This window comes from Sardina pilchardus, chromosome 3 (genome assembly GCF_963854185.1).
Source record: "Sardina pilchardus chromosome 3, fSarPil1.1, whole genome shotgun sequence".
Lineage (NCBI taxonomy): Eukaryota > Metazoa > Chordata > Actinopteri > Clupeiformes > Clupeidae > Sardina > Sardina pilchardus.
This window is the reverse complement of record NC_084996.1, coordinates 26682824-26702750: the sequence shown is the minus strand read 5'-3', so window position 1 is coordinate 26702750 and position 19927 is coordinate 26682824. Positions and strand designations below refer to the sequence as shown.

Genomic DNA, 19927 nt, shown 5'->3' with positions numbered 1-19927 from the left:
ATACAGACCTTCATCCCCTACTCCACCTCGGGCCATGGGTGCTGGGTCACCAAGACCAGCATCTCCTCACACACCTGGTCGCCCTTTATCTCCATCACCATCACGAGTGTCCACCCGAATGTCCCAGCCTGAGGGTTTTCCCACCCGTACATCCACACGCAGGTTCAGGGGGGTAGGTCGTAATAAAGTGCCAATGAGAGCTGTGAAGCCAACAACAGGTAACCCCCTCATACGCAGAAGAAGTCGTCAAGGCCCCCCACTGATGCAAAATGTTGCCCCTTTCAGGTCATCAGTTCATACTGGACATGGATCGATTGATCGACAGTCACCAACTTCAACACCAGTGATGCTTGTCAGGAAAGGTTCCCGACCTCCGGGGTTTAGAGATTCCAAGCGTTTTTTACCACCTGGAGCCCAAAGTCCACAAAGGGGTTTTCACAAGCCTGTAGGAAGAGGACGTCCGGTTGTAAGACCTATGAATTCACCTCAGACACTCAGACAGTCATTGAGAGGTCCAGGTCACCCCCTAGCTAGGAATGTCCAATCTCCATTTCCTCAACATATCTCCCAATCACCTTATCCTCAACAAATGTCACAGTCTCCATTTTCTCAACAGATCCCTCAGTCTCCATTTGCCCAGCAAGTTGCTCCAACTCATTTCATGCAGCAAATTCCACAAGGTTCCTTTCAGCAATATGGTTCTCAGCCTTTTCAACAAGTTCCCCAGTATTCTTTTCAACAAGTCCCGCAATCTCCATTTCCTCAACAGATGGCCTCATCTCCTATTCCTCAGCAATTCGCCCAGTCTTCTTTTCCTCAGCAAGTTCCCTTAAAGCAGGCTGGTCAGTTATCCCCACAACTATCTGTGAGACAAGTACCAAGTAGACCTTTGTCACCCCAGCCTTCAGTTAAACCGGGGTCTCCTCTACCTGCAAGGTCACCCACACCAACCATCATTTCTTCTCCAATGCTTTCAAGTGCTTTAATTAACCAGAACCTCCAACGAGCTTCATTTAGATCACCATTTCCAACTAGTGGCAGTCCAGTTACTCAACAGATAATTGATCAGACTGTTGTGCAGGGACCCTCCCCTCTTCTCTCCAGTGCCCTCATTCAGAATCCTCAGCTTCGCCAGGCCTCTTATATGTCACCTATGCAGCGAGCTCAATCTCCACAAACTGAAATGATGGCACAACAAACCCAGCAAATGAATTTACAGTCATCTCTTGGTTTGGCCAATGCCTTGCAAAACCCTCTTCTCAGAAATGCTTCTTATATCTCACCTTTACAAAGGGCTCCATCGCCTGCTGCCCAAGTGGCAGCACAGCATGAGCAAGCACAGTCTTCAGTGCTTTCAAGTGCGTTACAGAATCCTTATCTTCGGAATACTTCACTCACATCTTTGCAAAGAATTGGCTCACCATTTTCTCCAATGATGGCACAAACTGCTCAAGTAGACCCACGCACCTCTCCCATGTTGACTAGTGCACTGATGCAGAATCCTAATCTGCGCAATGCATCCTTCATCTCACCTCTTCAGAGACAAACTATGTTTGAACAAAACACAAGTCAGGTGGAGCAGCAAGCTCAAGTATCTTCTCCATTTCTTGGGAGTGCTTTACAAAACCCACTACTTCGTAATGCCTCATACATCTCCCCTTTGCAGAGAGCACAAGCAGAAGCACAAGTGTCCTCATCTCCAACTGGTCAGTTAGGACTCCTCTCAAATGCACTAAACAATCCTCATCTCAGAGGGAAAACCTTTCGGCTGCCAGATGGAACAATTGTAACACGCTCAGAGAGCAAAGCAGAGCAAGCCACGCCATCACTTTTGTCAAATGCTCTGCAGAACCAAAGTCTTCGCAAGGCAACCTACAGGCTCCCCGATGGAACACTCATTACAAGAAACGAGGTGGTGCAAGCACCTTCAACTTCACCGCTTCTGTCTAGCGCTCTTCAAAACGCCAGTGTTCGAAAAGCTACATACAGGCTACCTGATGGGTCCATATTAACTGTTGCTCCTGAACAAACTGAAGAAGAACAGGCCTCATCAAAAATAGGGGGCGCATTGAGTGCAAACCTTAAGAAAGGATACAAACTTCCTGATATGTCTTACCTCTCCAAAAAACAACCACAACAGCCCTCTTCTCCACTTCTGTCAAGTGCTCTGCAGAATGCTAGTCTTCGTGGTGCTACTTACCGACTACCAGATGGAACACTTTTGACACAACAGCCTGAAGAAGAACAACAATCATTTTCTCCTTATCTCTCAGGTGCTTTGCAGAATGCTAACCTTCGTGCAGCATCCTACAGACTCCCAGATGGATCACTTTTCTTAAAAAAGCCAGGACAAAAAGAACAAGCCACACCCTCAATGCTCTCCAGCGCACTCTTGAATCAAAACATGCGAAAAGCTTCCTATAAGTTGCCTGATGGATCGATAATCACAAAGAAGCAGGCTCCACAAACCAGTCAAGCGTCATCTCCATTCCTGTCAAGCGCTCTGCAGAATCCTAACTTACGGAAATCATCCTTCAAGCTGGGAGGCTCACCATTAGACCCATCTGGAAGGTATGCTGTTGTAACACCTCAGGTTCAGGGAATGCAACCAGGGGAACACTGGGCCCAAGATCATACAGTTGATGGTCAGCTGCCTGATGATGTTTGGTCTGCAGAGAGGGTCCTCCCTCATGGAACTGTGCAAAATCTCACAAAATGGTCCATGTACAGGGATGAAGAACTGTTGGACCCTAGCATTCCTCCATTCATCGGACAAGAGGCAGATGGCACGGTACCAGAGTGGGCACCTGACAGGGAAGGGGAACCTCAAGGGAACTGGTATGATAAGGTAACCCACAAAGGAGTGGTCAGCTTAGCGGTAGTATCACTTACAGCTGATGGATGACAACTGTGTACACTGTATTTGTAGTTCAAACATTTATTGTCCTTTGACTGTAGCTAGAGATCTTCATCAAATATAAATGACATGTGAGATGTCATATATTGGTATCAGCTGATCTGAATTCAAGTTGTAAAGTATTACCGGTGTACTGTGCTTACATACCATAAGTCAAAGGCATCCTTTGCAAGTGTTTTACTAAATATTAGCTTCAAAGCTTCAACGTCATTTTGATGGTAAATTAATTTGTAATAGGGAGAATGGCGTGTCTTCCCAGCTGTACTCTACCCATCTACGGAGAACCATCTTTGCAACTTCGCTCTCCCCTGACATTTGTACAGTGTATATTTAAAAAAAAAAAAAAAGATAAATTACTGTCAGTTCTACATAGCTTGAAAAAAGAGAAGTATTCAAAAATTGAAGTAAAAAATATGTTTTTCTGTGAAATATTAATGAATGACTATCAGTGCTAGTATAGCATACACTCTTTTGTTATCATTTTCCCCACAGATGTACTCCATCCGCAGCCTCCCCACCATGCGGTACAGGGAGCAGGCTGAGGAGGATGGGATCGAAGATATGACCCAACTAGAGTAAGTCTGCTCCCGTAAAATGTAAATGTAAATATTCTGAACTAATTGCCATTACCCTTTAATTAATTAGTGTCTTTTGCATGCAGAATTTGTTTTCATGCCTGAGAATATGTTATTTTCATTTAAACTCTGCTTTTGAAAACCAGAGTTGAATAATGAGGTTGAGGTTTTTTTCACCACCAGAGAACTACATGAAGGGGCTGTTTTGATAAACTTGAAGAAGAGGTTTGAGCGTGAACTGATTTACGTAAGGATTTGATTCATTCCACATAGACATGCTGGTGGTCATTCACACTGATTTTTGATGTGTACATATTTCTGTATTGTTGTTAAATTGTACAGCAGAAAGTTAATGATTTGGTTGTTTTTTTCATTCTCTGCCTAGACGTACATCGGAAGTATTCTAGTGTCTGTGAATCCCTACAGGATGCTTAACATTTATGGGACTGACATGGTGCTGCAACACAAAGGACATGCTTTGGGGTCAAATCCCCCGTGAGTATCATCACATAAACTCCATAGCTGATAAAAAAAATAAAATAATAATAAGTAGAGACTCTTACTGTAGTTGTTACTGTCCACTATTTTATTACTATGATCAGTATTATTTAAGTCAGTGTTTTGTTTCTCGGCAGGCATCTTTTTGCTATTGCAAATGTCTCTTACACAAAAATGATGGATGCCAAACAGAACCAGTGCATTATCATAAGGTAAGTATGGGTAGTATGCACACACCACAGTTCACTGCCAGGTACACTTGCTAAATTCTTGCCATTAAAGTCGTAAATCTCCATGCAAACTGTCCAAAGAATGTACTTTAGGAGGATTAAGAACATTTAGCCCCTGAGTGATACTCCCATGATCCTCTTGTAGCCTTTTACAGTATTAAACTGTCAACGTCAGCTCTACTTGACACAGCTGATCACCTGGAACACTTTAAACCAGGTTTTGAAGGAGACACCGGTAAGGAAAGACTACTGGCGTCTGGGCCAGGGTTGTACCCTCAGATCATGTCACTGTGTGAAAGGCACCCATTGCCACCACAGGGAAATTGGCACGTCAGACACATTCCAGGGCTCAGTTTCACCTTTGTCCGATGATCAGAAAAGTACCTCATTAGTGAAGTGCTGCGATGAAGACGAAGACGAACCGAGACTTTGAGTTTGAAGTCCCCTAGCCAATTTGCCTAATTGGGGTGCTTAGCTAGTAAAGGCATAATCCGCAATAGGTGTTTCTGCTTTACACCAGTGGTCAAAGCTACTTTGTCAGTAGAGTACAAGTGACACCATATATCCATTGTACTATGAATAATCTGTGCGTGCACAGAAAAGAAACATCCTTTTTTTTTTTACCTTGATTTATCCAAATGAGAGCCCTAGTTTCTCTGATGTATACGGTTTTAGTGAAATCTGATTGATGTCATTTTTGTTGTTGGTTGTTGCCAAATTGTTTTTTTGCAGTGGAGAAAGTGGTTCTGGAAAAACTGAAGCCACCAAGCTGGTTCTGCGTTACTTAGCTGCAATACACCACAAGCGCAACATCACTCAGCAGGTCAGAGGAAACACCTGTGTGCATTTGTTAATTTGGGAAATGTTGGGAAATAATGATCGAATATGTGTGTGAATGAGAGGCTAACGTGTCGTTTTCTGTTCATTTCACCTGTTTTCATCCTGACACAGATTGAGGTATTAGACTATACTGAGTGCTGCTGCTTGCAGTGTGACTGTTAAGACTACAGCATGCCTGCAGAATTCAGGCGATTTTTCACATTGGTCTCCATTTCTCGATGTCACTGAGTACTGTCGGTATGAAAAAAAAAAAACAGGAAGCTGCAATGCTACACTCTGGGGGCATGAGCATGGGGGCTAATGAACATACCTCCAGAGTGTGGCACTGTAGCTACATGGAAGTAGGAACTGTGGGCTGCAGCAACCAAGTTAGGTAAAACCAAATGTATTTTTTTTTCGTACCGACACTGTTCGTGACCTCGAGAATGGGATATCTATGTGAAAAATCGCTGGAATTCTCCTTTAACTATACAATGCATGGGCTTGAGTTTATAGCTTGATATAAAGCCAAACTAGTCCTGAAATATCAACTCTCCTCTGACTATTTTCTCAATTGTTAATATAATAACACAACATTTATAAAATATAAAATATGGTTAGTCTCTTAAGTAAATGCCACTGTGGAGTGTGTTTGTTAAGATGTTTTTGAATTTAAGAGATAAATTAACGTGCTATTTTTACCCACCTATCTAGATTCTTGAAGCAGCTCCTTTATTAGAATCATTTGGAAATGCCAAAACCGTGAGAAATGACAACTCAAGTCGCTTTGGAAAGTTTGTGGAGATCTTCATGGAGGAGTAAGTATGACTGAAAGGCTCTGCATTATGTATTACTCCGTGCAGATAAGGATTTGACTGGGGTTTGAAACCGATAAACATGCCGGCTCCCTAGGTGTTCTGTTGCTTTAAATGGTTCATGGCTCATGGGACCCAGATTCATATGATATGCCGTCTTCAGTAGCTGTGGGTAGAATACGATCGGGTGTATTTTTGCTGCCATTTGGTGCCTAAAGTGCTTGACTGCGTCCTTCCACGCGAGAGCAGTGGGCTATAGGGATGATTGATGATGTCCTTTTTCTGCATTATTTAACCAAGGGGTGTAATCAGTGGTGCCATAACCTCACAGTATCTCCTTGAGAAGTCCAGGATTGTGTTTCAGGTGTGGTAAGCTCATTATGCAGTTTTATTTGCACTCTGCTCAGATTTAGGTGGCGCTCCTTAGATGCCCTTATTGCTGTAGAGAGATGTAGTGTGGAACAATTTAACTGAACTGAATTTCACTCTAATTTGCTAGTTAATTCTTTATTTGACTTAAACTATGCTGGCAATTAGAGAGAAGAAAGATGGCAGGTGTTAATCTGGGACGTGTTATTTTTCTTCTTCAAGGCCAAAGATGAACGAAACTATCACATTTTTTATGAGATGCTGGCAGGCCTCCCCTCACAACAAAGACAGTCCTTCTACCTCCAAGAGGCAGAGACATACTATTATCTCAACCAGGTAAAACTAGACAAGCTCTGAAACTTTGGAGACATGGTGAATCAGACCTAACTTGAACAGAATAAATAATAAAATGTAACATATTGGTGTAACACAATGTAGGTTGTTGGAATTCCCACTTTTGCCTATTTTCAATATACTAGTACCCATTTAGCGTTAAGGGGGTATCAATTCAATCTGAAACGTACAAAAGGGCATGTTTGTACCTGCGACAATGTTAGATAATGCAATACAGAAATATCCCAAATATAGACTCCGTTCTGTGTTTCTATAAAACAGGACTCCAATTTCACAACTGGGTCGGTCAACATTGCTTCTCTGATATCGTGGTTCACTCATTATTTTAGTGGAAGGCCAAGGTGCCCTTAGAGGTTTTAGAGTAATGGCTTCAAACTCTTTTTAGTGCTACATTGACTTACAATACGGAGAATGGAGTTTCTGACATTGCCAATGTGCACCTGGAATGGCTGATATACTACATTGTTGTAGTGTGTAGGAGCATGACCGTTTTCTTCGGGTTCCACCTTATGTACCTGTAATTTACCGAAAATAGGATTTTAACATTATGTTTCTTTGGTATGAATTGTCTCAGACAGACACAGGTGATACCGTAATTTCCCAACTATTAGCCGCGGCTTATGTATTGATTTTGCTAAATGTCTTCAGCTATGAGCTTTATACACGGGGGCAGTTAATATGGTATTAATATGGTTTTGTTTCTTTTAACTTACAAAAAAACATTGCCCTGCGGCTTATACACATGAAATTACTGTACACTGAGCGAGAATGTGCACTGAGTGAATGAAAGATCTCTATCTGACCTTTGACCTCTGACGTCTGACCTGGCGTAGGGAGGAGACTGTGAGATCCAGGGGAAGAGTGACGGAGAGGACTTCCGCAGGCTCGTCAGCGCCATGGAGATACTACACTTCAGTGCCGAAGACCAAAGCAGCATCTTCAGGGTCCTATCCTCCATTCTGCACCTGGGAAATGTATTCTTTGAGAGATATGAGGTATCGGTGTAAATAAATTCAAATAATTTAATCTGTTTATCAGTAATAACCGAACACAAACTCATTCCAGCATTTCTGATAGTTCTGACTAATTTAGAATGTTTAATTAAATAGATAGATCAGCCATAGCTTCCTTCAATTATGTATACAGCTTTAAGGATATTAGTCACAAAGTTAAACCCTTATGGTTAGTGTAACGTTTTCTGTGTCTTTGGTTAACCCACAGACCGACTCTCAGGAAGTTGCGTCGGTGGTGAGCGCTCAGGAGATCCGCGTGGTGGCCGAACTTCTTCAGATCTCTCCTGAGGGCCTGCAGAAATCCATCACCTTCAAAGTCACGGTACGGCACGTGTCCGTAACCCCTTCAGAGCCGAGGGTGAACTCAAGCACCCTGACCATCTCACATGGCCCTCTCTCTCTCTCTCTCTCTGTCTTTCAAGTCAAGGAGTCTACACCGAAGGAAACCTGAATCACGGTTTTTGCTTCCATTTTCTTTCGCACCCTCTCGCAGTCTCACAGATCATGTTCTACAGACAGACTATCTAGCAGCATTGTCCCCCAGTCTCTCATTTCCAAATGGAGCTCTCTCATTTCTGCTCACGCGGAATGCAGGACGCACAGTATTTATAGTGGTGAGAACATGTCTGTGTGGGAAAGCGAAATAACAGGATTCTGTAAATTACGTATTTCTTCAGTTGTATTCTTACTAGTTTGTCCATTGTTCTGCCTGTTGGTCTTTTTTCATAATTTAGGGTGTGACCTAGATTTAAGATGAAATTACTTTTGCATCACAAAAAAAAATAATTACAAAAATAATATACTCTCCATTAACACACTTTTCAAGTGAAGAAGACAGATAAACTGACTGCCTTATGTACCTGGAAACACTGGTTACCTCCAGGAAGACCTGATTATGACAACATGATGCCAAGTATCAGCACCATATGTATACGTCGTAACGTCACTGGAAATACAAACCGATAAGTTTGCTGGCAAAACGTTTCAGTGTGTCTGCTTGGCAGCCACGGCAGTGACACCAAAGCCAGCCGCAGACAATGCATATATAAGCTCTAAATCCTCCAGATGGAATAACAGCAGAGAGTTAATTGGCGTAGTTCGGCAGGGTGCAGCACCATGGTAACGTGTGAAACACGATCAGGGGGATACCCTGAGTCTAGAGCTGTGGAGAGATGCTCAGTGTGTGTGTGTATGTATGTGTGTGTGTGTGTGTGTGTGTGTGTGTGTGTGTGTGTGAGTGTGTGAGTGTGTGAGTGTGTGAGTGTGTGTGTGTGTGTGTGTGTGTGTGTGTGTGTGTGTTTGTGTGTGTGTTTGAGTGCGTGTCTGTGTGTGTGTGTGTGTGTGTCTGTGTGTGTGTGTGTGTGTGTGTGTATCTGTGTGTGTGTGTGTGTGTGTGTGTGTGTGTGTGTGTGTGTGTGTGTGTGTGTGTGTGTGTGTGTGCTTGTGCTTGTGCGCGCGCACTCACGTCACATGGAGGTGAGCGCTAGTGTTCCCCTGCTTGAGTCCTCGCCTGTGTAGCACTGCAGGGGATCTGCGGGAGATGCAGAGGCAGGAAGTGACCATGTGGGGGCAGAAGAGGAGTCCGTAAGGCGCACCAGTCTTCCTCCATAGCAAAGACTCACTGGGCGCCTCTCATTCGTCTTTTCATCTATCCTCTCTTCCTTCGTTCCTTCCTCGGTCCTCCGGCTCGTTCCCACCGATCTATAAAGAACACTGGATAGACTATCCCATTGTTGCTGGCCAATCATTCTTTTTCTAGATCAGTGGGAACGAGGACTGAGGAAGGAAAGGAGGATAGATAAAAAGACTAATGAGAAATACCTACTGTGTTTCCCACAACTTGGAAAGAACTTTGACCAAGAGCTTAGTAAAAGCAGTTACTCACACTGAAAAAAATAAAATCGTCGTAAAAGATAGGGCCAGGGGTACTGGGATTTATTTATGTTTAGGCTTACTACAACGACAGAGTAACTTTTAAATTAAATATCACCATGAGATACATTGTTGTACAGCTTAAAGACACACATTTAAACACTGATGGACATAGTTACAGCATGTTGTGACGAGCTTCCATTAATAATTCAAGATAGTTTGGGCACACTATCACATAGCTGGCTACAACATACAAGCATGCATTATTATTAGCAAACAGAAATGACAAACATTTCTATAGCAACACACATGTAAGTTTTTTTTGTTTGTTTACAAACCTAGTGAGTTTATTGTTTCCTTCTTTGAATACATGCTGCAGTGTCCTGTTGCTCTCCCTGTGTTATTGCCTCTTGATGTGGGTAAGAGTGGGTGGTCCATAAAATCCCAAGGTGTCTTTTCAGTGTGTTTAAAAATGACAAAAAGTCGGCAAAAAATGGAACCCTCCAGTACCTCTTTTCAAGTTCCCGTCACGTAGAGAAGAAAAGAAAAAGAGCAGTATATCCGTATAGTCATCTGCATGTTGACTTTCCATGTCAGTTCTTTCATCGGCCCCTTCAGTCTTTCCGAATCCTGCCTTTACGCCCCATTCATACGATCCTCCCGCCGGCGTCCAGTTGCACTCTCCAGTGTTTGCCCTAATAGCCGCAGCCTGCAGCCAGAACGCGTCAGTGTTTACAGCTCTGTGGTCATGTTGAAATGTACAGAGGTGTTTTCGGCCAAAACTCACTCCTGCCCATTTGCTGTGACACCGCCGCCGCCGCTAAGGGCCGGGCCTGTGGGCAATTTACTTAATTCGAGTAATTAGGGAAACGGGTCCTTCCCTATGTAACGGGAGAAGACCCGCAGCTAAAGTCATTTCCCCTCTCTCAGCTGGATTAGATGAACCGCGGGGCTGTCTCTTTTCACTCTCTCATGCCACGGGCCTTCGCTTATCTGATGAAGCCCAGGAAGCAGGGCTCAGCCTTACCATGACATCAGAGAAAAACTAGAGCTGTCAAGTGTTTTATTTTTAATTGTGATTAATCGCATGGAATTGTGTAGTTAATCGCGATTGATCGCAGAAATTAAGCCTAACCATTCAAATCTGTTGGAATGTTACACCAATTCATGATTTGTAAATGCAACAAGGTTATTTTCAGTAAACTTCTACAGCATTACTGCTGATTTCATTTTTGAGGAATTTGTTGGGACAAAACCAAATGCACTAAAATGAATTGTCAGCTAATCAGATCTTTTCAGTGAAGGCTGACATTTATTGACCATAATGGGCAATACAGAATATGATGTTGCATGAATAATACATACAGAACATGTGATGTGCACATGATGTGCACATGTTCTTTTTAGAATAATGGACAGACATTTACATTAGTCATATGTGCGAAATATGATTTTGGGAAATTCCCTTAATTCGCTGAAGTGTCAACAGGCTGTAGGCCTACATGCGCTCTGGAGACAGAGCAAAGTGGAAATCTGCCATGAAACAAGGAAAAGCTTTACTCACCTAGCACCGAATTAGGCTACGAGAGCAACACGCTCTGTGGGCTACTCACATAGGCTACTTTAGCTCGGTCTATCATGATCACTCTAATAGCACTATCTCAACACCACTGCAATTGCCTCGGACAAAACCACTGATGTATATTCCACAATCTTAAAGATATACTAACTGGTAGGGAACAAACAGGGAAGAGCAAATGCTCACGCGCGCACACGCACACGAATACAAGACTACTTTTACAGTATTTGGGAGTGAAATCCGGATGTCAAATGGCAAAGGGATTAACACTGTCTTTAATGGAGGCCGCTGATGCGACAGGTTGTGTTTACCGTGCCTGGCGTGCAGAGCAGAGAGGCGGCAGTGGGGAGGCTTTCAGTGAGAGCGGTATCATTTCCACCCATCTGTTGATGGCACATCTCATCAGCCCCTAATCCAGGCTCTTTGCCTGGCTTCGGTTCTCTCGTAGTTTTTTTTAGTTTTTTTTGTCAAACAGTCCCCACGCAGCAGGTTTTAATCCAAGCTCTCCCTCTGGGCTAACAGGGGAAATGCCACTTTTTATCATTTTTGACACCACACCGATTTTGTTGTCTTCATTTTTCTTTTTTAGAGATAGAGAGAGAGATTATGCAAGACCATATGACTAGTTGTTGGCTTTTCTGAATGCGTTCAATTCCTCATGTGCATCTATTAGTGTGTTTATGATTGCCTCATTATCATATTTGTGTTCTCATATCATGTTCATCTTACACCGTATTCCATATTCATGCTGTTGTACCATGACAGTGCAGGCGGATCCATTTCAAGTCGCTGACTTTACAGAAAGCCCTATGAACATGATCTGCCCCACTAATTGTTTTAATTGCCCTAATTGTATGCTGCTCAATTATCTAACCATCATAGGTTCCATTTTCACAGTGTCAAATACTCAGCTGTTTCTTTAAACTGCTGTGCGATAAATTTTTTTAATGATTGTAACCAATAATTTGAAATGCTGACATAATTTGAGTCTGTTTAAAGTCCTTCCTTTCATCCACAGAGTTTACATTCATAATCCCCTCAAGTGTGTTTACTGGGATGGGCAGTGTAGGGTTTCAGGGACACATGTACTGGTGCGATAACCGAATCTTGTATCAAAGATGCCTATCTTTCCTCAAGTATCAAATAGATACTGTACCTCTTCCTGGCTAAGTGCCCATTGTACAACTGCACTGTCCATGTATGCCAGCTCAACTAAAGGAAGCCAAGGTCTGACCACGCTATACTGAACACATATTCTGTTTAGCATCACAGATAGTAATTTCCAGTTGTAGTCTGTCTGAATCTTCTTCTCATTGGGTTCTTGGTCGAAGCTACACATATAGTGTTTTCTGTATATAATTGTACCGGTTACAATCTAAAAGGATGATTCTTCATTCACCACAGGAAACAATGAGGGAGAAGATCTATACCCCTGTAACAGTTGAAAGTGCAGTTGATGCCAGGTAAACGTTCACACTCAGAATTCTGATTTTTCAGTGTGTAATAAAACTTTAATATTGAGCTAATGGCACATTTCCAACTTTGAAAACACCAGAGATGCCATTGCCAAGATCTTGTACTCCCTTCTCTTCAACTGGCTGACAGACCGTATCAACAAGTTGGTTTACCCACGAAATGACGCATTGTCTATTTCCATACTCGACATCTATGGATTTGAGGTAATCTGGGGTAACATCGAATGCACCATACACAGAGAAATGCTGTTGTTTTCTTTTCTGTGTTGTGTATTTTGACATTGCATCCTGAGCAACTCACCATGCCATGAAAAGAAGTTATTTTCTGTCCTGCTTTGTCTGTTCTTTCACAGGACCTTACCTTCAACAGCTTTGAGCAGCTTTGCATAAATTATGCAAATGAGTACCTTCAATTCTTTTTCAACAGGATAGTGTTCAGAGAAGAACAAGTAAGCCCACTCTTTTTATGATAATCTCCTTAGAATTGGATTGCCTTATGCATATAGCCCACATTTTCATCATAAAACTTATATTTTTCTCTCCTTAATTTCCTCCCAGGAGGAATACAGCAGAGAGCAAATTAACTGGCAGGAGGTTCCTTTCAGCAGCAACCAAGACTGCATTGACATCATAGCAGCAAAACCCCATGGGATTCTCAGAATCCTTGATGACCAGAGCGGATTTCCTCAGGTAGTCAACATGCCCATTATGCTTCATGGGCTCATTTCTGTGAAATGTATGTCTTGTTTTGTTATTTTGTAAGACGTTGTTTTCATCCACATTCATTTCAAGTGGCCTCTTTATTTGTTGACAGGCAACAGACCACACATTCCTTCAAAAATGTCACTATCACCATGGCAACAATCCCTTGTATGTAAAGCCAAAAATGCCTCTTCCTGAGTTCACCATCAAACACTACGCTGGAAAAGTTACTTACCAGGTACAGTCTCTTCATAGAAGCCACAGAGGCTAAAAGTCATCTTAAATCGCAGTCAGGCAATTAGCAGAGGTATTTGTTCTATGCGTTATCAGCCAACTGGTGACAACCTTTTTGCAGGTCCACAAGTTCTTAGACAAAAACTTTGACCAGGTGCGTCAGGAGGTGCTCGACCTTTTCATTCAGAGTAGAAACAAGGTGAGGAAACACGTTCCCTGTCTCTCTATTATCATCCCTCATTGTTTCTGCCACTATGAACATGAGCCACAGGAATGTGTGAGGTGTTCAAAGTCTTCCTGTGTTGCATTCAGATGGTGTCTAATCTGTTTGTGAGCTACGCTGAGGTCCTCGGGCAACAGAGGACACATGTGAGGAAGAACAGCACGGTGACTCGGCGCTACCAGGCCTCGACAGTCGCTGCCAAGTTTCAGCTCTCCCTTCTGGAGCTCATAGAGAAGATCGAGAGGTCTGGAGATTATCTCTTAATCCTCCACTGTGTCTGTTCATGCATACAAATGTGAAGCGTTTCTGTCAGTGCACAGCCAGTTAATAAAGATGGAATTGTGATGCATATGTACCATATTCACAGTTTTTTTTTTTTTTGCTTGTTTGCAGATGTAACCCCTTTTTTGTTCGTTGTATCAAGCCAAACCATAACAAGGTATGTTAGTGTAATGTTAAAAAAGAAATCGAGGCTGTGCAAAATATACGGTCAAGTTAACAGTTTGTCAAGTCAAGTTATGTTTGTTAACTCTTGGTGGGGGGATAACAACGTTATGGTCATGGCCTCCTTAATTAGCACTAGAACGGCCAAGCCATTCTCACCCACTTATACCTAGAAGTGCCGCGCCCTGGTCATCAAACCGGTTTGACCAGTCAAAGCGGTTTGAGGTCAAACCAACATGGCGCTTCAAGTAATACGTCACAGCGGTCATTTGACCGGCGCTTGGCTGTTCTAGTGTTAGGGAAGACTGATTAAGCGGGGCCCTACCGTAGACTGTGCTGTACTGTAAGTGGCTTAGTTCTGAATAAACGTATGCTAATCTAGCCGTGATAAGGACCTTTTGGTTGGGCCAGCACAATGTGTAAATGAGTTTGTGGTCCTCTGCAGGAGCCTGGCGTCTTTGACGTGGAACTGGTGAGCACGCAGCTGCGCTACTCTGGGATCCTGGAGACCATCCGCATCAGGAAGGAGGGCTACCCGATTAGAGTGCCTTTTGATGTCTTCCTTTTCAGGTGTGGGATGAGAGGGCTTATCCAGCTGAGACCCCCCCCCCCCCCCCACACACACACACACACACACACTTGTGGTTATAAAACCAGGCGTACTCATAACAACAACACAACAAACCTTAATCCTTATAAACACCTTTTTATAAACTCACACTTTTTTTTTCTAACCTGTTTTTGAGCGCAACTTTGTTTTTTGGAATACACATTTTTAGTAAACACCTGCTAAAGGAAGGACACACTGTGACTCATTTACAGGTATAAATCCCTTCTGGGCATGAAGCAGCCTCCCCCTGCCAATGGCGAGAACTGCGTTCTGATGCTGAGGAAGCTGTGTCCCGTGAGGCCAGGGGCCTTCCAAGTAGGAGTCACCAAGGTGAGAGGTGCCCCTTCGTCTTGTGTCCAGAATATTGACTGGAAGAATGTGCGTACGCCGCACTTCTCACACGACTCTCTTACTCTCACTCTGGTGTTTTAGGAACAGTGTTGTTGTGTAGAAATAGATTTGTTGTTCATCGTGACCGGGTACACAGAATTTACCAGTAGGCCTGCAAGCCTCAAAAACGTCAGTTCGTTCTAAGATTTTTAGGAGAAGGTTATGTGTAGCAAAACAGGGGCTTCCTAAATTGCCACACTGGTTTGTTTGCATCTCAAAGCTTATGTTTGTAACTGTGTGTTGTTTTTGTTTTAATTGCACGTGCTGTGTGGAAGCTTTTCCTGAAGGAGGAAGTGTACCAGCTACTGGAGAGTAAGCGGGATCGGGTTCGGCACGTGGCGGCCCTCACGCTGCAGCGCTACACGCGCATGTACTTTGTGCGCAAGCGCTACTCGGTTTTCCGCATGAAGATCATCAGGCTGCAGGCTCACTGTAGAGGGTTCCTTTCAAGGTGTGTGAAAGGAACTCAATGCGTTTCTTTCACCTTACGATAGCTTCAAACTCATTTTAATGTTACACTGACTTATAATATAGAGAATGACGTCTCTGTCATTTCCAATGTGTTGCACCATGTTCAATGTATCAAGTTTTTGATAGCATAGGATCATGACCCTTGTAGTCGGTTTATGACTAACTGGGTATTCTCTTAAAATGTCTTAAACTGGGTATTGTGTTAAAACATTAAATGTCATTAAATTGGCCAATGGCCATTTGTCTTGTGTTTGTGACCATTGGATGGCAGATTGGCGGTTAGTTTGCTTCTTTAAGTTAATTTTGGGCAGCTGCTTCTTAATATGTTTTTACCTTGGGTTTTGGCACAAGGGATTATAACACTTTATCCTGTGTGTTAATATAATGATACAAATGGAATAATCTAGATATAGATTATTCCATGGTGTCCTTGAAGGAGTGATAGTGTTGTTATAGCACACCCAGTGATAGTGTTGTTATAGCACACCCAGTGCAGCTTAAGAATTACTAAAGCAAAATTATATTTCTGCTATTTATTTTTGTTTTTTGTATTTTATTTTGTAGAAAACAGTACGTGAAAATGAGGATTAGCCTGATCAGGTTTCGGTCGATTATCCATATGTATGTCAATCGGAAGAGATTCATCAAGGTACAGTCTGTCTACTTACAGTGCACGCATGATTCTGGGTCTGGTTCTGAGTGTATAATATCTCTGGCCCTCCTTTAAATGGTGGGTAATGTAGGGCAATAAGCAAAATGAACTAAAGCTAATATAATAACTAACTCAAAATAAATTTCCCAAATGTACGCCATGAGCAAGATCTTTTGTGCACAAATGGGTGGATCAAAGCACTGTTCCCTGCAGCACGCAGTAGCTTTAGATCATGCACAAAATAAGGCATTTTGCTCATTGCCCAACTTTGGAAATAATTTGAATTAGGGCTCTTGATTAATCTAATCTCTTTGTTCTGACTGTTTCCATTCAGATCAAACTGGCAGCAAAGAGGAGGGAAGAGGAGGAGAGGATCAGAAGGGAGATGGTGAAAAATGATCTTGTTTCAGTTTCTGTCCTCATTTCCAGATGAATCATGTCATGTTTTAGCGCGATGTTCACGCGGATATTTCTGTTCACTGTGTGCAGGAGCTGTCGAGGCGCGAGGTTGTCAACGTTACACATCTGCCCATTCCAGCTGAGCTGGCAGGACTCCTCAATTCAGCAGCAGGTCTTTATTCTATAAAGGAAAATCATTCTCTCTACACGGCCTATTTATGGAAATGCCAGTATTTTTTGTGTTTGTTTTTTCTTTTTTTCAGAATTTTTATCGGCCTTTAGTTTTCATTTGAATCTTTTCCTGAAACAGCATCTAATGAATCCTCACTCTGTCTGTTTGATGCTAGTATCTAGTCTACTGTATGCACTAACAGAAAGACCTCCAGCTCTTGACAGGCCGCTCTTTTTGTTTAGGAGGAAGAGAGCTGCACTCAGATTGCCTGGCTCTGGTCCAGGCTCCAACTGTACAAGTGATGTCCCAGCTCACCCTGCCCCTCGACATCAATAATTACTCCATGACTAAATGCATTCAGCTTTATTTCAAAGTGAGTCTAATTGCACTCGAGTGCAATGAGTCCGGATGAGTTCTTTCTAAATGCGAAAATCTGTTTTTTTTTAATCCTCATTTGACGTCCATCTAGAAAACTCCAAAGTGAATTGCATTTCACAGCACAGGTTTATGATTAAGATTTAAACACCAAAGCGTAAATCGACAGCATAGTTGAAACAGTTCATGCAAAGGTCGTCTCCCACCCCGAAGCATTTATCTGTCACACTAATGAAACTCTGCAGGCGCCCAAGTTTGGAATGTTGACAGCACCTTTGGACATGCCGCTGACGCATGTGGACGAGGACCTGAAGCATGAGGCTCTTAATATTTTCGTCATGGTGAGATTTGTGTGAAATGCTAACACTTGTAAATACATATGAAGAGTTCAAATGCAAAACCCTCTAAAAGCCACCTCTGTCAAAACAATTGATAAAAATGGTGAGTGAATGCTCTCCACACATACAGTAGTATGTGTTCATCAATTAATTTTACTTCAGAACCCGCTGAATACCACTCTCTTCCTGGTCTGAAATGATTTGTAGACAAAAACCTATAGGAGCTTGATAAAAAAAATGCTCATTTGTAAGGAAACTGGTCAGACAGATTTAGGGGGTTTTATGTCTGAACTCTTCATATGCAATATGGGTAATGTAACTGTATTGTTACAACTCTTCATTAACATTCCTAATAATTTTCATTTTTGATAAATCGAGTCAAATGAAAAGATCCTTTTCAGCTCTCTTACGTCTCTCTGTAAAGGTTTTAAGGTTCATGGGTGACCCGCATTTAAACGGCGCTCAGGAGAACCTGTTTGGGAACTACATCATTCAGAAGGGGCTCACGCATCCCAGTCTGAGGGATGAAACCTTGTGTCAAATTGCCAACCAGGTGTGGAGGAACAGCAATCCCGACAACGCAGAGAGAGGCTGGCTGCTGCTGCTAGCCTGTCTGAGCACATTTGCCCCCTCGGCGAAAATGGAGAAGTATCTCCTCAAGTGAGTCACAGGCATGGAGGTATTACATACAGGTGCATCTAAAAAATGTGGAATATTATGGAGAAGATCATTTCAAAAAGTCAAACTTTAATATACCGGTAATCTAGAGATGATCTTTAACATTGATTATTCTAATATCGATGGTTACGGTTTACAGCTCTTGGAAGTTCAGAATCTCAAAAAAATTAAAGATTTTAAAGATTTTCCAAAAAAGATTTTTTAACTTAGAAATAGCAACTTGAAATTATCTCTAATCAGCTAATTAAGTCAAAAGTTGAGCTTTCAGTCTCTCAGTCAGGGCAGGACAAAGAACTTTTCTATGATATTACATTTTTTTTAGATGCACCTGCATTAAAGAGAGCTGGAGAGAGGGAGGAAGTACCACCCCCATTTATATTTATTATATAACACAAATGTTTCTCTTAAGCTGTGTTTTTCTAAATGGTTTCACTGGGCTCATTTCCGACACCATCTAGATTCTAGAGCCAATTATATGCCTCCTTACAGATGGAGACAACAAAGAGTATTGTATGTCGTTGATGCAGGTTGGTGGTCAGCCAATGCACATAGATGATTAATTAGTGGCCATCAAAAATGTGGCACCTAATTGACTTAAAAATTGGGTTAGAAGTGAGCACATGTCGGACCCATTTTTAAAAATGGTGAGGGCTAGCTGGGATGTTGACTATCTGAAGCTGAACCTCCAAATCCTGACCCCCAGGCCAGGGTTCAGCTCTGAATTGCTTTATTCACATAACTGGTTCTGATTCATTCTCTTTGTGCAAATCAGGTCTGGCTTCCTTGTTTTGAAGATCAGCGTGTCTTCTGAATAATTAAAAAAACACTCTTCCAAATCACTTAATTCACCAGGCTGTTTTATGATTCTTTTTGCACCAAAGCTCTGTCAACTACAACACTGACATCCTTTTCTGAAACTGCCTGTGCATCTAATCCTTCCAAACTCATTCCATTTTTAAGTATCTGAAATAAACCACAGCCTTTGAAGTCACTTAACCAGGGAATGTGATTTATTTAGGACATGACTGAATCAGCACATTAACATAGATTCATCTGAAGTGAATATAACTAGGTTACTAGGCCATGTTTTCTTCTCTCTCCTCCTCAGGTTCGTCTCAGACTATGCTATGGAGGGCTACAATGCTATTTGCCAACATAGGCTCATACAAGCCATGCAGAAGTCTATCTACGGTCCAGAAACCGCTAGGACCTATCCTCTATCCTTGCTAGAGTGGACGGCCAATAGGAAAAATGCCAACATGGTGTTGCAAGTGCACTGCTTTGATGGTGAGCTTCATCAACGTTGTAAGTTGCTTAACGTTTTAAGCATGTCCAAGAATGCTTAAAAAGTAGCTTGACGTAGTCATACTCAATTCTAGTCAGAATTTGAGTCTGATACTGTTCCATTGGCACGTGATTATGGGGCGTGTTTCAGTCAATACGGGGGGGGACATGCCTCTGCACTTGACTGGATAGACCTAACCTATCAGAGCAACGAAATAGCTTACCGTGAATCCTGTAGGAAGAACACCTGAACTATCCCTCTCCCATAACGCCGTCTTCTGGTCATTTTTTTAAAGTTATTGCACTGTCAGTATCTTATACAACACATGAGGTAGCGAAATCTAAATGTCTAGCTCGTAGCGACAAGCTTTTTGTTGCAAACAAAACCAACAGAAGCAAGCTCAAGTGACGTGATAGACGAGGCACCGTTACTCATCTG

The 19927-nt window shown here is 42.4% G+C and overlaps 1 protein-coding gene across 1 annotated transcript in view; it reads left to right on the top strand.

Annotated features, from left to right (window-relative positions):
- The first annotated feature begins 3409 nt into the window (after positions 1 to 3409).
- myo15aa (myosin XVAa) overlaps positions 3410 to 19927 on the top strand; it is a 47745-nt gene continuing 31227 nt past the window's right edge. Inside the window, exons 1-27 of the mRNA XM_062530986.1 lie at positions 3410 to 3492; positions 3676 to 3739; positions 3878 to 3987; positions 4128 to 4202; positions 4953 to 5061; positions 5754 to 5857; positions 6155 to 6218; positions 6446 to 6559; positions 7411 to 7572; positions 7799 to 7912; positions 12446 to 12504; positions 12597 to 12720; positions 12870 to 12965; positions 13075 to 13206; positions 13331 to 13456; positions 13574 to 13651; positions 13765 to 13919; positions 14069 to 14114; positions 14565 to 14689; positions 14942 to 15059; positions 15395 to 15570; positions 16155 to 16239; positions 16732 to 16813; positions 17059 to 17186; positions 17434 to 17529; positions 17951 to 18186; positions 19313 to 19491. Of these exons, the coding sequence (XP_062386970.1) occupies positions 3410 to 3492; positions 3676 to 3739; positions 3878 to 3987; positions 4128 to 4202; positions 4953 to 5061; positions 5754 to 5857; positions 6155 to 6218; positions 6446 to 6559; positions 7411 to 7572; positions 7799 to 7912; positions 12446 to 12504; positions 12597 to 12720; positions 12870 to 12965; positions 13075 to 13206; positions 13331 to 13456; positions 13574 to 13651; positions 13765 to 13919; positions 14069 to 14114; positions 14565 to 14689; positions 14942 to 15059; positions 15395 to 15570; positions 16155 to 16239; positions 16732 to 16813; positions 17059 to 17186; positions 17434 to 17529; positions 17951 to 18186; positions 19313 to 19491 (3040 nt within the window). The remainder of the gene's footprint in view (positions 3493 to 3675; positions 3740 to 3877; positions 3988 to 4127; positions 4203 to 4952; positions 5062 to 5753; positions 5858 to 6154; positions 6219 to 6445; positions 6560 to 7410; positions 7573 to 7798; positions 7913 to 12445; positions 12505 to 12596; positions 12721 to 12869; positions 12966 to 13074; positions 13207 to 13330; positions 13457 to 13573; positions 13652 to 13764; positions 13920 to 14068; positions 14115 to 14564; positions 14690 to 14941; positions 15060 to 15394; positions 15571 to 16154; positions 16240 to 16731; positions 16814 to 17058; positions 17187 to 17433; positions 17530 to 17950; positions 18187 to 19312; positions 19492 to 19927) is intronic.